Source organism: Microcaecilia unicolor, chromosome 3 (assembly GCF_901765095.1).
Source record: "Microcaecilia unicolor chromosome 3, aMicUni1.1, whole genome shotgun sequence".
NCBI lineage: Eukaryota > Metazoa > Chordata > Amphibia > Gymnophiona > Siphonopidae > Microcaecilia > Microcaecilia unicolor.
The window spans coordinates 348,968,233-348,989,243 of NC_044033.1; the positions used below are offsets into that span (position 1 = coordinate 348,968,233).

The 21,011-nt window shown below is 41.8% G+C and overlaps 1 protein-coding gene across 3 annotated transcripts in view; it reads right to left on the reverse strand.

The window, feature by feature from the left end:
* Positions 1-304: 304 nt before the first annotated feature.
* Positions 305-21,011, reverse strand: part of PPP1R14C (protein phosphatase 1 regulatory inhibitor subunit 14C) — a 92,297-nt gene continuing 71,590 nt past the window's right edge. Inside the window, exons 4-5 of one of the 3 annotated variants that reach the window (XR_003941325.1) lie at positions 3,058-3,909; positions 305-316 (exon numbers count right to left, since the gene is read on the reverse strand). Coding sequence is in view for 1 of the 3 variants with exons in the window: in XM_030195512.1 (XP_030051372.1) it covers positions 3,835-3,909 (75 nt within the window). In the remaining 2 variants the exon portion in view is untranslated. Of the gene's footprint in view, positions 317-2,709; positions 3,910-21,011 lie in introns of those variants that run through there. The other 2 variants (XM_030195512.1, XM_030195513.1) reach the window with 2 other exon arrangements.

The following is a 21,011-nucleotide window of genomic DNA, read 5'->3' on the forward strand; positions in this document are numbered from 1 at the left end:
GATGGTGGATGGAAGGGGGAGAGAGAGATGGCAGACTGGGGCAGATGGTGGATGGAAGGCACATTAGAGAGGGCAGACACTGGATGGCAGAGAGAGAGCGAAGACAGATGCTGGATGGAAGGAAGGGTGAAAAGAAGATGAGGAAAGCAGAAACCAAAGACAACAAACTGTAAATATATATTTTTATTATTTTGCTTTAGGATATAGTATTGTAGCTGTGTTAATAAATGTTTATAAATAGAACATGTAAATAAGGTAATCTTTTATTGGACTAATTTTAATACATTTTGACTTAACTTTCAGAGAACAAAACCCCCTTCCTCAGATCAGGATAGGATACTGTAAGAGCACTATACTGTATTGACCTGAGGAAGGAGATTTTGGCCTCTGGAAGTTAAATGTATTAGTCCAATAAAATGGTATTATTTTATTTTCTGTATTTGTTTTATTTCTATTTGTTAATTTGTAAAGTGGTGATTGGTATTTGTTAGTTTTTTCAAATTTACATCTGCTGTCTTTATATTTTGCACAGTACTAGGAGACATTTTCTGTTTCAGTGGCGTTGCATTGTATGCAGAGTCTGGCATTGGGGGTTCAGTTTAATTTTTGTCTAAATAGAAAGTTTATGATTACTTATTCAATAGTGGATTAGGGTGTATCTGTGTTTGTGAAAAAGACATGGCTTTCAGTTGGCATTGACTGTGCAGGATCGACGATCTGTACTATTCTGTCTGGTTTCGTTTTACAATAGGTGAATTGATGTTCTAGTGCTCACTGTAGTGCTTAAGATGCTTTCCTTTTCCTTGTGTGACTCATAGAAACGACTGCTTATGGTATGGTAAAATTGCTCTATAGGTCGTGTTTTGTATTCTCGGTATGCCTAGTACTGGATTTGGGGGGGGGGGGAGGGTGTTAAAAAAATGACCGGCCCTGGGTGTCAACTACCCTAGCTACGCCACTGCTGCCGACGTCTCCCTTCCCTTGCACTCGTTGGTTCCCTCAGTGTCCCGCCTTCTTCTGACGTCAGAAGAAGGCGGACACTGAGGGAACCAAGAGCGCAAAGGGAAGGGAGATGTCGGCAGCGCTCCGCTTTCACTGACGCTGCTGCGACCAGAAGTAAAAGATTTAAAGGCCCCAGGGCGCGGAGGGAAGGGCAGAGAGGCATGGATGGGAGGGCAGAGAGGCATCGATGGGAGGGCAGGGCCCAGGGAGAGGACAAATTGCTGGAAGGGGAGGGGAGAGAGGATTGCTGGCTATGGATGGAGGAGGGAAGGGCAGAGAGGGACAAGGATGGACATGGGGGCCCAGGGAGAGGACAAATTGCTGGAAATGGAGGGGAGGGGAGAGAGGAGGATTGCTGGCTATGGATGGAGGAGGGAAGGGCAGAGAGGGACAAGAATGGACATGGATGGGAGGGCAGGACCCAGGGAGAGAGGAGAAATTGCTGGAAATGGATATAGAGCAAGAAATGAAGAAGAAAGGAGAAAAGTAAAGAAATAAATGGAAAGGAAGCCCTGGAAATGGAGTTAAGAGGACAGATAGCAGCAGAATCAGATACTGGACCAGCATGATTGAAAAAAGAAAGTCACCAGACAACAAAGGTAGAAAAAAAATCATTTTATTTTCATTTTAGCATTTGGAATATGTCCACTTTGAGAATTTACATCTGCTATCTTATTTTGCAATGTATACCAATTTGTTTCTAAGAATATTGCTGACAATTCCTTTCAGTGTGGCAAGTGGTGAGCGATCATTTTCATGGGGGGGGGGGGGGCGTGATCATTTTCACGGGAGGGGGGGGGGGGGGGGGGGCGCCAATTGATAGTCTGCAGGGGGGCGCCAGAGACCCTAGGCACGGCCCTGGCTGTGTTGGGCACCCTTTTACCCACATTTTACAACAAAGACTGTCATCTTGACCGTGTCTGCTTCTACTTATAGTCTCCATCCACCCCCATCCACAGCTGGGTATTCTAGTCTTATATAGACAACTCAACAATCATTAACAATAGGCCTCAGCTACATACAGGTATGCCTTACACATTAACCCTATCATAGTACACTTGTTCATATCTCTAACCAATCAGAATGTATTTTCTGTAGAGGCACACCATCTGGCAGCTTCTACAGAAAATACAGGGGAGGGGAAATAAAACCAAACTGGACTGAGGGCCGGCTTGAAGGGGTTAAGGGTAAAGACAGGATGGTGAAGACTGATTGGTGGGAATGGAGGGGAGAACTGAAACTGTTAGTGGATAGAGAGGAGTGTGTAATGGAAAACAGGAAGAACAAGAAGGGGGGTGACGGGCTGGGGGTTATAGATAGGCGAAATGTGTGTGTGGGGTGTGAGAATAGGGAAGGAATGCGAGTACACTTAGTTACATGAGACACTATAAATGTACCGTATGTAATCTGAGGGGAAGCTATCAGACTGTCATAAATGGGTATCTCCCCTCCCCCTACCCAGAAGGCTGTTCACTTTGCCCAACAACAATCTCAACTCAAATTGAGGTTTGGGGTTTTTTTTTTTTTTTTGCAAAAAGGTGTCCCTCACTGGAAATATAGTGACGATTACTGGTGCACACCATAAGCCACAAGGGCTCGAACTTCAGGTAAGCCATGCATACATTAATCAAATAGCAATAACTTTATTTGGTCCATCATAAAATTACTGTTTCTACCCTGTGTACACATACAATAATAGAAGTCACAAAGAGTTCTCCAGAGTTTATTTGGGCAACTATGAAGTAAACAAAATCAGTTGAACACTACAAAATTAAATACATTTAAAAAACCTTTCCAATGTACAGTAAATTCAAACTTTTTTTTCCTTTATAATAAGCGATGTTCAGAGCACCATTATAATATAAAATGGCTAACTAATGTTGACTTCACTGTGGGATTTGTGGAACTTTTAAATAAAATTATTTCAACATATAAAGAACTCAACATTTCAGGAGCCACACAGAAAACAAAATATTGGCTATTGGCTTTTGTATTATAGGCCTCCCTGCTAATGAAGGTCACTCCAATTTTGTAACACACCTACGGAAAAAAAACACCTTCAATCTATTGCCTACTGTAGCAAAAAAACACACAAAATGGTTACAAGCAAAGTGAATACAGACACACAGTTATTTGTAAACACTGCATCCATCTATGTCATGTCATTATAGCTTGATTCTAACACTATCAGGTAAAAAGGAGGCAATTTGGCAATGTAAATCGGCAATTAGTCCTTCAACGTTTAATATACATTTTTCTTCTTTACCAACTTAATATGCCTCAGCTTTGCACAGAATTTTAACACTGGCAATATTAGCTTCAGTAATTCCTGGATATATTTTTCCACCCTCTGATAGGATGTTTAACGCAGTCTCAAATTAAATACAATACAGTGGTGATTACCTACCATGGTTTTTCATTGTGTGATCTTTCAAGCCAAATATTCACATTCCCACAGTTTGATTATGCACAACCACAAGACAGCATGACATCCATAAGTCAATTAAAAAAAAAAGTTAGAATTGTTGTAGCTGAGAAAACAGGCTCAAACTGGTCACACTTCATCCAACAGAATGACTGCTTGCTATGACTTGGAAGATGTCCCAGCAACACATATCTTGCTCGACTATATTCCTTCATCTAGTCCAAAATGTGATGCTTTGAAAATAAAAAAACAATGCATATGAAAAATCTTCCATGAATAATTTTGTATACAAGGACTTAAAGTTTCTTCAAAGGAACAACTTGGTATTTTCATAAAAGATCTTGTATTCAAAAGTCCCGGTCCCATCACAGGGGTCTCTTGCAGAGTACAATATTTTGCCTAGGTAGTTATATAACTTTCTTCTGAGGGGGGCTCAGTTTTCTCATCCCTTTAATCCGATTTAGCAGCTCATTGACAAATTCCTGTAAAGAGAAAAAAAAAAAAGACACACGACTCAGAAATTGTTTCAGAAGCTACTATTTAAGCAAAACTTGCTGACTGTCTTAAAAAGTACAATATAGCTGCTATCCATATGCAACTTAGGTGCATTACTAAGTACGACTCTGTTTCGGAAGCTATTTAAGCAAAACTTGCCGACTCTCTTAAAAAGTACACTATGAGGGGCATAATCGAATGAGGCACCCAAGTTTTCCTAAGGACGTCCTTGCAGGACATCCCAGTGAAGGGGCGGGGAAACCCGTATTATCGAAACAAGATGGGCGGCCATCTTTCGTTTCGATAATACGGTCGGGGATGCCCAAATCTCAACATTTAGGTTGACCACAGAGATGGTCGTCCAGGGTTTTCGGCGATAATGGAAACCGAGGACGTCCATCTCAGAAACGACCAAATTCAAGCCCTTTGGTCGTGGGAGAAGCCAGCATTCGTAGTGCACTGGTCCCCCTCACATGCCAGGACACCATCCTGATACCCTAGGGGGCAATGCAGTGGACTTCACAAATAGCTCCCAGGTGCATAGCTCCCTTACCTTGTGTGCTGAGCCCCCCAAAAACTTCCTAAAACCCACTACCCACAACTGTACAACACTACCATAGCCCTAAGGGGTGAAAGGGGGCACCTACATGTGGGTACAGTGGGTTTCTGGTGGGTTTTGAAGGGCTCACATTTACCACCACAAGTGTAACAGGTAGGGGGGGATGGGCCTGCCTGAAGTGCACTGCACCCACTAAAACTGCTGCAGGGACCTACATACTGCTGTCAGGGAGCTGGGTATGACATTTGAGGCTGGCATAGAGGCTAGCAAAAATATTTTTAAAGTTTGTTTTTTTAGGGTGGGAGGGATTAGTGACCACTGGGGGAGTAAGGGGAGGTCATTCCCGATTTCCTCCAGTGGTCATCTGGTCAGTTTGAGCACCTAGTTAACATTCGTTTATGTCCCTCTATAGCTACTATCCTTATGCAATTTAGGTGCTTTACTATGTCGAGTGCCCACCATTCTACTTTCCCTTCTTTTTGTATCTTATGAAGTTGCCATCTCTGTCTTGGATCATAAGAAGTCCCCATAAAGTAACATACTGGAAATTACCAGGCAAGTGAGTGCCTAAGTCAGTGTTTCCCAAAACTGTCCTGGGGGAACCCCAGCCAGTCAAGTTTTCAGGATATCCACAATGATTATTCATGTATTAGATCAAAATGCAATGGAGGCAGTACACTGGCCTAAGTCAATGAAGCTTCTGTATTTTGAGCTGGGGATTGGCCTTATGTTGCTTTTCACACTCGTACTATCTGCCAGCTAGTCCAGGAACTGTGAAGGCAGCATCCTGGACATTCTGATAAAGGAAGACAATGTATTTGACTGGAGTTCTATATAGGTATTCTTTGACCTTCCTCTGTTTAGACTTTACTTGGGGTTGTGCGGGAAAGAAATCCACACAAACTAGCCAATACTTTCAAATATCTGACTTTGCCTAAGCTACATGTTCACAGGATGCACATAGCTCACCAATAGTTAGTCTATGCCTATCAAATTTTAGTCTGGAAATAAGAAGCTAGTGCAGCTACAATGACTTGGTGTAAATGAAATACTGCAATGTCTTAGACTTTCAGAATTTGTAAGGAGGGACAGTCAGCACAAGTTCTAACATCTTATAACCAGTAGTTTTCTGATTTTCTCAGGATTTTTTTTAATGCTTTATAAAATTTGAAATTCACAGAAACAAAAACAGCCTTCAATGGTGCCCTGTCCACTCAGAACTCAGCCAGCACACACAGGTGGGTATGGAAAGGAAAGGCAGGAAGAGAGAGTGCAGAGACAGCTGCACAGAAGCAAAGTAATCAAGTAAAGAAGCTGGCAACAACCTGCAACAACCTGCTCTCTGAACAGAGAAAGGTAACAAGGGAAACCACACAGGGGAACAAAACAGGCTAAGCTGGAGAGCCTAGTTAACAGGGAAGTAATCCCTTCAGGTTCAAACCAGAACCACACACACACACAGAAACAGAACAGGGCTTTGGCTTGGAAGCAAAGCAACAGCAAAGTAATCCTTACAGTTTCAAACCAAAACCACACACACAGGGCTCAGGGCTGTGCCCTGAGACACAGCTAACAAGACGACCAGTTCCCTCAGAATCAAACAACAGCAGCAGCAGCAGGAAAAAGGCAGACTGGAGGGGTCACAGAGCTAGAAACAGAGAAACAGTAGGTCTAGACATAAGGGCACGGCCACAACCAGGCTTCCCCAAATGATGATCCCTCAAAACAAATCACTGCTTACTAAGACACTTTACAGTGGCACCTTGCTCAAGTAATTGCAAAGTTTTGAATTAAAAAAAAAAAAAATATATATATATATATATATTGTGACCGAGCTGTGTGTGGACACTACTAAGTCTAAGGACATGTGTCATTGGGACCAATGATTAGAATTGAATAAGTATGAGTCTGTATTAAAGACTTGTTTGAAGCTCACTACAGACATTCAAATATTTGAAAGGTATTAATCCGCAAGCAAACCTTTTCTGGAGACGGGAAGGTGGTAGAACTAGAGGACATGAATTGAAGTTGAAGGGGGGGCAGACTCAGGAATAATGTGAGGAAGTATTTTCTCACAGAAAGGGTGGTAGATAGCTGGAATGCCCTCCCAAGGGAGGTGCAGGAGATGAAAACGGTAATGGAATTCAAATATGCATGGGATAAACACAAAGGAATCCTGTTTATAAGGAATGAATCTATGAATCTTAGTGGAGACTGGGTGGCGAAACTGGTAATTAGGAAGCAAAACCGGTGCTGGGCAGACTTCTACGGTCTATGCCCTGATCGTAACTGAATAGATACAGATGGGCTGGAGAGTACATTTTAAGGGGCTTTGATGTTATCTTCAGAACTTTTAGTACAATAACAGTGCTGGGCAGACTTTTACGGTCTGTGCCCTGTGAAAGGCAAGGACAAATCAAACTCAGGTATACATATAAAGTATCACATACCATGTAAAATGAATTCATCTTGTTGGGCAGATTGGATGGACCGTTCAGATCTTTATCTGCAGTCATTTACTATGTTACTATGTAAACAATGTGAACTGCAAAAACCTAAATGAGATTAGCATTTGGGACAGTAAGGGAAAATATTCCTCATAAAAGTAAGACCTTAACAGATGAAGTTGCTTAAGCTCAAAAGTTTTTCCTTAAGAAGTAATTTATCTGTGGCTCAAATGACAATGGAGAGTCTAGAATAATTCCCAATATTTTAGAAGTTTATTCTACTGGTAAAAATTTATCTTGTGACAATGAAATAGAGGAGGGTATAACTGCCATAGGATTTCTAAAGCAAAGCACTTTGGTCTTACTTGCATTCAACTTTAACAGATTCTTAGCCACCCAATATTGTACCTTTCCAATACAATCTGATCTCTTTCTATATATTTGATCCAAATCCTCAAGAACTAGACTACCATTAAAATAGCTTATTCATCAATAAAAAGAGTGGTCGACTATCAAATGTCATACTGAGGAAGCACAATCTATTTTCCAAGATGCAAATACTTTGACTTCTGTTGTCAGTACAAGTAATAGCATTTCAGTACTTGTGTTCTTAATCCAAACTGTTAGGAGTGCAGACAAATTATCTCAATATTCGGTAAAAAACTGTTGACTCGCATAGGTTTCAAACAACTTAGTAAAAAGTGGAATACTTGCAACTGGCCTAAAGTTAGCCAATGCCAAATCCAAATTATTTGATTTTGGAAGAAGCTTTAGAGCAATCCAACCAATAACTGGCAGTACATATCCCTGCTCCAGAATCCTATTCACAAACAGAACAATAAAACTATAACAGATGGTGAAGAATTAGTAAACAGAGTAGAAGGGCAACTGTCCAACACAATGAAAAGAGAAATTTTATGCAACATAGTTTGATCATTTCCAGTATAGGACTAAGTATACACCAGGGCCGATCTGTTGCAGTGTCACAATTTGGGATCCCTGAAAAAAAAAAAACTTAAAAAAATGATCCAAGAGATTTGTTCATCAATCAACCCAATTTGGATTAATTCAACCTTACTGGGAAATAATCAGCTAATTCTTGTACAATAGGTTGCAATGAACAAGTAGGACTATCTGGGGCAGGAATGAATACAAGATTCACTACTAATTGAAACAATTTTTTTGTGTCTTGAAAGTAATTCCTATTTCCTTTGCATAATAAGGTTTTCTAGCCTCAGTAAAACTCCAGACTCCGTTCCTTTGATCTTGCCGCACCTTATGCCTGGAATAGACTTCCTGAGCCGCTACGCCAAGTTCCATCTCTGGCCGCCTTCAAATCCGGACTAAAGGCCCACCTGTTTAATGCTGCTTTTGACTCCTAACTTTTCACTTGTTCGTAACCTTTATCTTATCTTCCTCTCTTCAATAGTCCCTTATCCCTATGTGTCCTGTCTGTCCTACCCTTATCCCTTATTTGTCCTGTCTGTCCTGATTTAGATTGTAAGCTCTCTTGAGCAGGGTGTTATGATTGGGGTCAGAACCCCTCTCAAACTTACCTCTTTCCTGGGGGTCAGCTTCTTAGCTGGCTTCTGTTTCTTTTGTCTCTCCTTTCTGAGCTGGCTCTGTCTCTCTGTGCTGGCAGCTTCCAGCAGCATGGAGTTAATTGTTTCACTTTACTACAGCTGTGTGGGTGGACTGAGTTAACTCTACCTCTCTTTGGGTGTACTGGCTTCAAGTGCTTCACGGTGTTGCATTGGTGTGGGTTGGGCCTCTCTGGGTCAGTGTGCTTTTGCCTAGGTCTAGGGAGTGTGACATCATCAGGGAGGGCCTTGATAAGGAAGTGGTGTTGTTTCCTTCAGAGACTTTGCAACGGTGGTGTTTGCTTTAGGTAGGGTGGTGCAGTGTGCACTTTTGACTTTGTGTCTAGTTTCCCTGCTTGCTTTTGCTAAGGTCCAGGTTAGTGTTAGTGCAGTGTGCACTGGTGTCTGTGTGTTTAGCTTTCCTGCTTTTCCCTTGTGGTTCCCCTGCTTTTCCCTCTTGGTTTTGGAAGCATTGCTGTGTGTAGGACTTTGGAAGCTCTGTTACTGTTAGAAGTACTTCAGGGTTTGGTGTTGTTAGGAACACTACAGATTTTGCTGTTAGAAGTACTCCTGGTGTTTGTGCTATTGGGAGCATTGCAGTCTTTGCTGTTTGGGTTTTGGTGCTGTAGGAAGCACCTTGTTAGTTTGGTGTCTAGCTTGCCAGATTAGTGCTTAGGAAGCACCTTGTTAGTTTTGTGTCTCGCTTGCTAGGATTGGGCTTAGAAAGTCCTTTTGTTAGTGTAGGCCTAGGAGTACCCTGGTTAGTCCAGTTCCTTGGAGCACTGTTGTCTCTTCTGTTTCCAGTCCTGGTCCCTGTGTCATCCGGTATCCGGTAAGTCCTGCCGGCCACTCAAACCCAAGGGCTCAACCCTTGGGGGGGTAGTGGCCAAGTGCAGGTGAAGCTGTACGGACCAGTCCAGTGTGCTCCAGTCCAGTGTGTTCCGGTCCGGTGTGTGTTCCAGTCTGGTGCGCTCCAGTCCAGTGTGTTCCGGTCCGGTGTGTGTTCCAGTCCTATGTCCTCCAGTCCGGGGGATTGCAGTCCCGTGTTCCAGTCCTGTGTCCTCCAGTCCGGGGGGATTCCATTCTGTGTGTTCCGGCTCGCTGGGTGGTGCCTGCAGTCCCTGCCGGTGCCGGTGTGTTTGCCCAGCGTTGATTGGTGGGTTTTGCCTGCTGCTGTCGCTCCTCGTCAACAGCCCGAGGGCTCACGTTTGCTCCAGAGCCCGGCCCCGCGGGCTCTGAACCTGAGAACCTGACACAGGGACTGTCTTCTTCATGTTCAATTGTGAAGCACTGCGTACGACTGGTAGCGCTATAAAAATGATTTGTAGTAGTAGTATTTTATTTTTATTACATTTGTACCCCACGCTTTCCCACTCATAGCAGGTTCAATGCGGCTTACATATTATATACAGGTACTTATTTGTACCTGGGGCAATGGAGGGTTAAGTGACTTGCCCTGAGTCACAAGGAGCTGCCTGTGCCTGCAGTGGGAATCGAACCCAGTTCCCCAGGACCAAAGTCCACCACGCTAACCACTAGGCCACTCCTCCACTAAACCCTACTAGTAGTAGTAGTAGTAATCCTTAATTTATATACATTTTATCTGTTGTCTCCAAGATAATTTAACATGGTCTTTTTTTCCACCATAATCTAAGCGGGCACAATTCTACTTTAAGTCAAGTAACTAAGGTAAACCAAGGAGAAAACCTCTTCTCATTTAATTCTCTATATTCAGGAGTGCTATAATGTCTAGAACTGTAGTTACTGTGGTGTTCTAGTCTTTTCATAATAGGGTCTGTAAATGCTTTAAGCTCCTACTTAGAATTTCTCACTATTTTTCCTCTAGAACTAATAGTCTGTCAGTGATTCAGAACTGGGTCTAGATATAGAAATATCAGAAGTTTAAATTTATTTTAGTCTGTACAGACATTTTCTGCATGAGGCGAGACCTATCCTTGTGTGAAAGTAGATGCTACTGTAATTGCTAAAAGTTTCTTTAAGGAGTAGGAAAGATATGGAATCTCAGCCATCACTTGAGATAAAGGCATTCAAAAGTTTACACAGTTCTAGGTACTGGACAATTAAATATGCCTCATTAACTTCTGTCCTCTGGGACAGTAGAAGTAAAAAAGGTTATAAAGAAAAAGATGGTCTAAAACAGCACTCATCTTGTTCTGGCAACTAGCAGGAAGCAAGGGGCATCCTGGATAGGAGACTGGTGGTGGATATGTTTGAAGGCTGGTATGATATGTATGTATAGATTAACTGCTCTTAAATACAATCGCTGATGCTTACTTGAGAGACAATAGAAGCGTTTCCTTTTTTGGGAGGAGGAGTAATTTCTAAGTAAGGAAGGAAAGAACCATATTTTATTTGGCTGATTCTGCAGTAAGATGTTGGGGAGGAGTGGGGTTGGTTATGTGAATCTGTGTTACATAGCAGTGTGTGTGTGTGTGTTTGGGTGGGTGGGTGGGGGGGGGGGGGTGCATATAATATATGCACCTTCTGACTTTTAAGCATGATATGTGCATTTTGGTGTTGTGCTATAATTGTATTTATATTATGCTTTGTTTATAAGATGTTATTTATGCTGTTATAAACAAACCGCAAACTCAATAAATTGAAGTTAAAACAAAAGAACAAAAAAGCACTCAATATTTGCGGCCAAAACTCAATAAATTGAAGTTAAAACAAAAGAACAAAAAAGCACTCAATATTTGCGGCCAAAACTCAAGGGCAGTGCAGGCAAATAATGCTCTATGAATGCCCTCTGATGTCGTGACCATAAATGCAGGTTTTAAAACCCTGTTTAGGGTTACAACCCCAGTTTGAGAAGCTGTGGCCCAATATATACACAAACCAAACTTTTTGGGTTGAGGCAATGTCTCTTGCTTTCAAAGATGTATGAAGTACACTGTCTAGAAAGCTTATATTATCACCCCATGACATACTGTAACATAAGCGTTACTATAATGGGACAGACTGAAGGTCCATGAAGCCCAGTATCCTGTTTCCAACAGTGGCCAATCCAGATTACAAGTACCTGGCAAGATCCCAGAACAGTAAAACAGATTTTATGCTCCTTATCCTAGAAATAAGCAGTGGACTTTCCAAAGTTCACCTTAATGATGGCTTATAGACTTTTCTTTTAGGAAATTATCAAAACCTTTCTTAAACCCTACTAACCTAACTGTTTTATTCTCGGGCAAAGAATTCCAGAGTAATTACACGATGAGTGAAGAAACATTTTCTCCAATTTGTTTTAAATTTGCTACTTAGCTTTATGGCTTGCCCCCTAGTCCTAGCATTTTTGAAAAAAAAAAGAGTAAACAAGCAATTCATGTCTACCAATTTCTACTCCACTCAGAATTTTATAGACCTTTATCATGTCTCCCCTCAGCTGTCTTTTCGTCAAACTGAAAAGACCTGGCCTCTATAGCCTTTTCTCATATGGAAGTTATCCCATCCCCTTTATCATTTTCCCTGCCCTTCTCTAATTTCACCATATCTTTGAGATGTGGTGACCAGAAATGCACACAGTATACGAGGAATGGTTGCACCATAGAGCGATACAAAAGCATCACAATATTCTCAGTTTTTAATTTCTTTTCTAAAAATTCCTAACATTCTATTTGCGTGCTTAGCTGCCACTGCACACTGAGCAGAGGGTAAACATATCATTGTTGACACCTAGATCTTTAGTGGGTGGCGATTTTTAAGTGTATAACCTTGCATCACTTTTCTTATATGCATCACTAGGCACGTACTCACATTAAACGTCATCTGCAATTTGGATGCCCAGCCTCCCAGTTTTATAAGGTCCTCTTGCAATTTCACAGTCATCCTGTGACTTCAAATAACTTTGAATAATTTGGGGGCTCATTTTCAAAACAGAAAGACATCCAAAAAAGCAGCACAAAGTAGCAAATGGACGATTTACCAAAACGTTCAAATCAATATTTTCAAAACACATTTTTAAGACTGTAGGTGACTGCAGACACAGAGCCTAACTTAGGTAAGGGAACATCTCCTCCTTTTGGCACCAGAGAAAAAAAAAAAAAGAATGAGCCATGGCCCTCCCAAACTGTAGGCCTGTGTCAGATACACTCCACACTGCGGCAAGCAGAACTCGAATGCCCAGGTGAGTGGAGGAGTGGCCTAGTGGTTAGGGTGGTGGACTTTGGTCCTGGGGAACTGAGGAACTGAGTTCGATTCCCACTTCAGGCACAGGCAGCTCCTTGTGACTCTGGGCAAGTCACTTAACCCTCCATTGCCCCAGGTACAAATAAGTACCTGTATACAATATGTAAGCCACATTGAGCCTGCCATGAGTGGGAAAGTGCGGGGTACAAATGTAACAAAAAAAAAAAAAAAACACCACCCTGAATGGGCCCAAGGCCCTTCATAAGGCTAGCCGCCTGACTGCTTTAGGAAACTCCCCAAGGGAGCGCGGCAATTGCCTCTGAAATCAGGGGAGCCGCCTCCTAGCAGCCCAACTGCAGCAAAATTTGAGACTAAGTCTCCACGGGGCAGCAGTCGCAATCCCCTTGGAACAAGCAGGGAGATCCCCATCTCCTTTCTCTCTCGCTGGAGCTGTCAGGCCCGCTGGAGAAAAGGCTCCTAGCCCCAGCTCAAGGCTTGGTGGAGCAGTCAAAGGGATAGACCTGACCCAGGGCCCCACCCCCCGACATAGCCGGCTGCGCGGGGGTTTCACTTCTGAAGAAAAACAAAATGGCCACCATTCCCGCCTCCTTCTGAGGCAAAGCGCCGAGACCCTGCATCGGGGACCGGAGTCGAAAGAAAAGCGCTGCTGTGACCGAGAGCACCCTGAATGTGTGAGCCCTGAATCAGCTTCTCCACTCGGAAACCGGACTGCACACCGTGCAGCGGTCCGAGGAGGAACACCGCCCACTGCTCCTAGCAGCCTGATGACGGGCAGCAGGTTGCACTCTAAGCGCGGGCTGCCAGGGACTGCCACTGTGCGGGGAAAAATGTGGTGCACCACGCTACCCACCCGCTTTATTTTATAGAATCAGGAGATTAGGCAGTTTCTGTCTTAGGAGGAATCACAGTCTGATTGTATCGGCCAAAGACCTCAAGGAGCAGTAGTGAGATTTGCACCAGGCTCTCCTGGTTCTCACTCCACTGATCCAGTCACTAAAACTGCTCCTCCACTTCCTCCATGTTTTTTTTTCAGCACCGACACGCAGTGCTCCCATCGATGTCCTGAGGCCTGAAGCAGCAAAAAGGACCCACCACCCTGGATCCACAGTCACCCCCCCTGCCACAGCAGGGCACACCAGCCTGCCAGACTCACTGTGTTGCCTGTGACTCCTCATCTTCTGAGCAGAGTGGTTGCTGAGCAGGCTCCCACACAGAGGAAAAACAGGGAAAAAGCGCAGAACATCCCAGGGGAAAGGGCATGACGGGGACCCAGCACCACCAGGTATGTCTGCTCAACTGCTCACTCTGCTCAACTGGGAACCAGTTGACCAACTGGACCAGGAACAAGGCCTCAGAACCAGAGACAGAGGAAGTCTGTCCATCCAACTGCTGGAGATAGAAGATACTGAGGAGCTGAGCTGCTAGCAGGGAGCTATGTAGTGGTGCTCAGTTCTGTATTTTCTATCTCCACCTGCTGGTCGATGGACATAACTACCCACTCGTCCTGGAATAGTGGGCATGAACGTAATGGAAATGTAGTTCTTTGGATGAACTTATGGGGGTAGTTTGGAGGTTTGTCGGATAACTGGGTCAAGGTGGTTTGGTGTGATCTGTAGGTTATGGCAGGGACCTTGTCAGGTGTTATACAATATCAGAATACAAAGTGTAAATCATTTTCTACCTCACATTGACTGTGTACGATGTAATTAAGAATTCTAAACAAGTTATAAAATCATAGAATAAAAAAGCATAAGCACAAATCAGATGGGATATAAATCAGAACATTTAGGCAATGTCAGCAAGAGAAAGTGAGTATTAAGACACCAGAGAGGTCAGAACTCTTCACAGCTAGCCTCTGGTTCATACATGATATTGCTGATTTATACCTACTTTCTAGCTCAGGATTTTACAACTTGGGTCCCTGGAACTTCAACAATTCACCCTCACCCCTTTATCAACAGTGAATATTTATGAGATATGTCATACATCTGGTCTAAGAACTAAAATATGCAAAATTAACCAGTTTATCAGCAAACTAGATGGCCTGAGTTAAGGAAACCTGCCATTCACAAAACAAGCCCATTTCTGCCTCTTGTTCTCTAGCATTTTGCTTCTCCAACAGATTAAGCTCATTGATACATTTATTGGCTTTAAACTAGAAATCAGTGATGCAATTAGCTCACAAATTTAACAGAACTCAGATATCCACCCTGCTCATTTTCCTAAAGAAACTGGCTGACTTTCAAAAGGACAGCAGGTTGTGCCTAATTCAGGGCTTCCTACAAATCTATTTACAACCATGGATTATTCCTGGCTGATAATCCTTTCTTGCTAAACCTTAATAGGCATATTTACATTAGGCAGTGTGCACCTCTATTTAATTTGAATTTATTTCTTCTCATTTATATTCAGCCCCCTGGGCATTCTTCCAGTGTATTTTCTAGAACTAAAAGCAAGCACTTTATATGGCACAGAGAAAAATCTTCCAAAATTATCAGGTGGTAAAAAAGATATTGCAAGAAGGGTAGAAACAGATTTAAAGAACTATGTGATCACAAATAACTACAGAAGACTACCTGCACTGCTGCAAACTCTGCATGCACTTTTTACCAATGGGGTCGACACCAATAATCAAAGTAAAATTAAGCAGATTGTATGCATTAGGGACATTTTTATAGCTGGCCGCAGTATTTGCTTGCTTTTGGAACTCCCTTGATATGGTTATTTCCTTTAACGTTTACCATATATCTTGGCCCTTTTACCTTCTATGGTGGACATAAATTTAAGATTATTTTTCAGATGATTTGGTTTTATTTCCTTTTGTAATCATATTGTGTATAATTTCTTCAGTTGCATTCTTTGTTATGTAATTCTATTTGCAATATTGAAAATAAAAATAAAAAAAGAGAAATGGAAAAAAGAGAAATGGAAAAAAGAATCAACAATTGCAAGAGAAAAATCACGAGTGGTGTACTTTATAGGTCAAAAGGAGAATTTTTTTTTTTTAATAAGAGATCCTGTGGAAAAACTGGGAGCCAATATTCTTCCTGGAGGGAGTGGGGTAAATACAGTCAAATTGATCCACTTATTACATTTACAGCTAAGTTCTGAATGATTTGGAGGTGATGATTACTGGTCTGAGTGCCTTGTCGAATTGCATTGCATAGTCTAGGTTAGAGATTAAAAGTGAATGAGTGAGAATTCAAATGTTACTATTAAACTTTGCTTGTTTATATATGCCTCCTTTTCTATTTTTATTCCTTCCATCCTAATGAATTGTTGGAAATAAACTATGCATAAAGGAGCTGATGCCTGTGTCAGGGGACAAAACAAAAAAAGGAACGGGTCAGCTTGGGCCTGGGCTCCAGAGAAATGAAGTCCAACAGTGGCCAATCCAGGTCACAAGTAGAAACCCAAAAATAGTAGCAATATTCCATGCTACCAATCCCAGGACTTTCCCATGTTTTATCTCAATAGCAGATTGTATACGTTTCCTACAGGAACTTGTCCAAACCTTTTTTAAATCCAGGTACGCTAACCATTATTAGCGAATCCTCTGGCAATGAGTTCCAGAGCTTAACCATTCCTTTACTGAAAAAATATTTCCTCCTATTTGTTTTAAAAGTGTTTCCATGTAAAATTAATTGAGTGTCCCCGAGTCTTTATACTTTTTGAACGAGTAAAGAATTGATTCTCTACTACTTGTTCTATACCACTCAGGATTTTGTAGACCTCAATCATATCTCCCCCACCCAAGCCACCTCATTTTCAAGCTGAAGAGCCCTAATTCTCTTTAGCCTTTCCTCATATGAGGCACGTTTCATTATTTTGGTCAATCTTTGAGCCTTTTTTTAATGGAACTACAACTTCGAGATACAGTGACCAGATTTGAACGCAATACTCAAGGTGACTTGAGGTGACTGACTCCTCTCAAAAAACAGATGACATTTGGATGAGGCACCATAGGTGAACCAAACACGAGTCTCCTATAACAGACTAGACCGGTGACCAGTACCCGGACAGAATTATAGGCCACTCTTATGCACACCCTCCTGCAAAAAGGCCACAACTGCAGCAAGGACTCCAAAATGGGAGACCATGCTTAAAAGGTGCACCACACTCGTGCATACGCTGTAGTAGTAGAAGACGCTGCAGCAGGCACAGATGCAATGACTGGATCTGAACAACCCCTCTTTCAGGGTCTCGACCTCTCAATTGCCAGGTCGTAAGACCAAAGTTGGAGGTTTTCCTCCTTCTGCATCTGATCCTGGTAGAGAAGGTTGGGAGCTAAGGGAAAATGAAGCAGCACGTCCACCAGGAGCTAAATCAATTTTTGGGGTGGAGGTAGATATTGTCATTTTCCAATCATGTAAAATCTCTAATCAAGAAATTTCATACATTAAGGAAACTCAGAACAGTTCAAAACTACCTTGATGCTGATATGTTTAGACAGGCTCTAACCCTGTCTAGAATGGATTTTTGTAACATCATTTATTTGTAGCATTTATACCCCACTCTTTCCAACTTGATAGGTTCAGTGCAGCTTACAATGTATGGGTACAAAGTATCACAGCGATAACACAATGTATGGGTACAAAGTATCATAGATGTCATACAATATAAGGGTAAAAAGTATCATAAAGTATCATAAAGATAATACAATTGTATAGAGAAGGACAAGATGAAGAGATGTGGGGGAGAATTGAGGCGTGTATAATGTTAGTGGTGTGGATTATGGTCGTAAATTAAGTTGGGTCGTTAGGATAGGCTTGTTTGAAGAGGTGTGTTTTCAGCAGCTTTCGGAAGCGTAAATGTTCGTTTGTTGTTCGGATGAATCTTGGTATGGCGTTCCAAAGTTGGATGCCTATAACGGAGAAGTAGGAAAGTGTTTTGCAACTTATTCAAAATACGGCAGCAGGGCTGATTTTTTTCAGCCGACAGATTTACATCATTCACTCCTTTACTTCTGAGATTGCACTGGATCCCCTTTAAAACCAGGGCTATGTTTAAATGGTATACAATTACATTCAAGATTATTTATGGTGTTGCACCATTTTACCTATAAGAGCTGGTGCAGCTCTTGCATGGTAACCCTACTAACAGGAAAACCCGTGATCGCATATTGCTAAATTTCCCAGCAGTCCATTCTATAAGATCTAAGAAGTAGTTCAGTTCTTCTCTTCACTATTAAGACTGTTTCATGATGGAACTCTCTATCTTTAGAGATGCGTATGCTTAGGAATTATCAAGTATTTCATAGCGTCCTCAAAACATTTTTGTTTTACCAATAGCTGAGATAATTAAGTGCTTTTATTACTAGTTTCTCATAATTGTAATTATGTCTGTTTTCACCATGATAATATGTACTTCCTAAGGTTTTTGTCTCAGTGTTCCTGATTTGTGATCTGCAAAAACTGAATATTGGTATTTGCAGACAATAAGCCCTGCATAGCATAACCAAGAGACAGCTAAATTAGTTAGCAAGTTCTGTAGTTTAAGCTGGTTATTAAAGCCAATGGTTCCTAGGGTGAGATTTCCCATGATTTGCATAGACTCCTCTCTCCCCATGATGGATTGGCCACTTCAGAGTTTGGTTTTGCTTTAGGTGTAGCAACTGTATTAGCCATAGGAAGCCCAATACAGGCAATGTTTCCCATGATTTGGAAACCCGGAGGGTACATTGGTGGTGTTTCCACAATTGGCTACTCCTTTGCAACAAAGGGATGTTTTGAGTGGAATAGAGGCTCATACATGAGGTGTGACTGGGGGAGTTGGGGTTGAATCGAGCTGCAGGGAAGCAGCTCACTAACATCAGCACAGCACCTGAAGTTTCATTGCAAGGTATTTGGACTATGTTATTGAAAATGGGCATTGTCACTACTACTACTTATTTCTATAGTGCTACTAGACGTACGCAGCACTGTACACATAGAATCTAGTCAGGACAGACAAACAGGACAAATAAGGGATAAGAGAATTACTATGGTAGGAATGATAAAATAGATATGGTACTAAACAAGTGAATAGGAGTTCGAAGTTTAAAAGCAGCATAAAAAGGTGGGCGTTTAGCCCACATTTCAAGATGGCCAGAGATGGAGCTTGATGTACTGGCTCAGGAGTTCTATTCCAGGTGCTGTGGAGGACTTGCAGCCCATCTGCATATCCTCACAGCCTTCTCCGTGGCGACTCTCAGGTCCACCCCGATCCACTCAGGGCCTCTGCTCCAGGAGCCTAGTACCTTCCAAAACAGACACACCCATTTCCAAATATTCATTAGACTCGTCCTTTGGTATCCATCATTTCTGAGCTAGCCCATAAGCAAGAAAATGTAGGAAAAGAATATCTTCAGCGGATTGAAGTAAAAGCAACTCAATACTTTAGAACAAGATAAGCTTACCTTGCATAGGATATTAGAACAAATAGAAAAAAAAAATTTCCCCTGCTATTAGAGCAATCTCTCTTGAAGACTTGGAAAAAGTACCTTGTGGAAATACTGAATATATTAAGTACTAAAATTCCATCCATTAATAAAGTATTTTCTCCCACCAAAGTGGAGAAATCAGGAAATTCAAGGAGTTGAAGCGCTAGAAGTATCAACATTTTAAAATCATCTAGTGAAGAGGTTCAAGATAGACTGACTCTGCTGGTTAGTTGAGTTTTTGAACAGGACCTAAATTTGCTTACACACTTGTACTTCAAGAAGTCTATGACCATTTTATTTGGGACAGAGAATATGGATATATCCAGGTGTACCTCGTACTATGCAGGAAAGTTGTAAATTGTTTCTTTCCAGGAGACAAGAGACTTTGTTCTTGGGTGCTAAGTTTTTTTCTTCATTACCCCTGCAAATGTTTGATTTATTTATTCCAGTGTTAAACATCTTTTCTATCTATATCCCAGACCAATTAAAATCTTTTCTTGATCTAAAGAAAGTACCAGTTTCTTTGACTAATCCCAAACCTGTTTTGGAGTCTGAAAATTAATAAGTATACTGCATTGTTATTTTGATTTAATTATTTTCCTGTTGTAACTTCACTAATTATGCCTCCACTTCAACAATTTTGGTCAAATATGATTTGTAGTACTTTTTTCTATTTGTTCCTTTTCAAAGCAACTTTATTTGTTTATGCAATATCTCCTCTGAATGCAAGTAGATGCTTATAATATTTTTTTTTTTTAATTTCAATAAATATAAAATAAACAAAAGCCAATGATACCCTTTCCTGAAGGCCCATAAATTCAAGCATAAGAAATTTTTATGAAGCCACCCTGAAAACATATTCATACATCTATTCAATTTATTTATTTGTATCTTCTGATCTTCCAGGAAGAAAATTAGGGTATCAGTATAGAAATACAAATCTACATTAAGTTCTCTCAATTCCTAAGCCAACAAGGAGAAATTAGATCTTGCATGCTAAATTCCCTTGAATCTCTCCAGACCATTCCTGATGAGGGGTATAGGACCTCCTGCCAGCAGATGGGAAGGCAGAACTACCACGTGACTTTACCGCATTAGGTCCTGTGAAGCCCTAAGCCACTCTATATTTCAATATTGACAAAGCCCATGATGATAGTAGAGAACAACCCCCCCCCCCCCAACAAACCTGAGGAAAGAAGGAAATTATGAGTACACAAGAGAAGACTTTCACGTGTTCAGCCTTTTTATATTTTTAAATATCAATGAATCAAGAGCCCTGCAGAGTCCAGCTATCTGGCATACCTTACTTGCAGATGTAGAGTTAAGTAATCACAGGACCCCCCCCCCCCCCCGCCAAGTCAGTGAGGGCTTGGGTAGGGTCTGCAGATTAATGGAAAGAAAGTTAGCAGGAAATATCTAAATTTCCCCTCTCTTAACAGTTCCAGATCATGCTTGATGAGTGGGAAGTACCAAAGCAGTACTCAATGAGGGTGAGAAGCAGATAACCCCGAAGCCAGTTGTAGCTCCAAAGGCTACCTCTTGCCTTGTTTGTACATCCAATCTGTAATGCTTCCCAAAATAGTGAAGGGATAACCAAGTCACTGCCTTGGAAATGTCCATAAGAGGAATCAATGAGAGCTTGCCCCAGGACGAGGAGGAACACCGCCCACTGCTCCTAGCAGCCTGATGACGGGCAGCAGGTTGCACTCTAAGCGCGGGCTGCCAGGGACTGCCACTGTGCGGGGAAAAATGTGGTGCACCACGCTACCCACCCGCTTTATTTTATAGAATCAGGAGATTAGGCAGTTTCTGTCTTAGGAGGAATCACAGTCTGATTGTATCGGCCAAAGACCTCAAGGAGCAGTAGTGAGATTTGCACCAGGCTCTCCTGGTTCTCACTCCACTGATCCAGTCACTA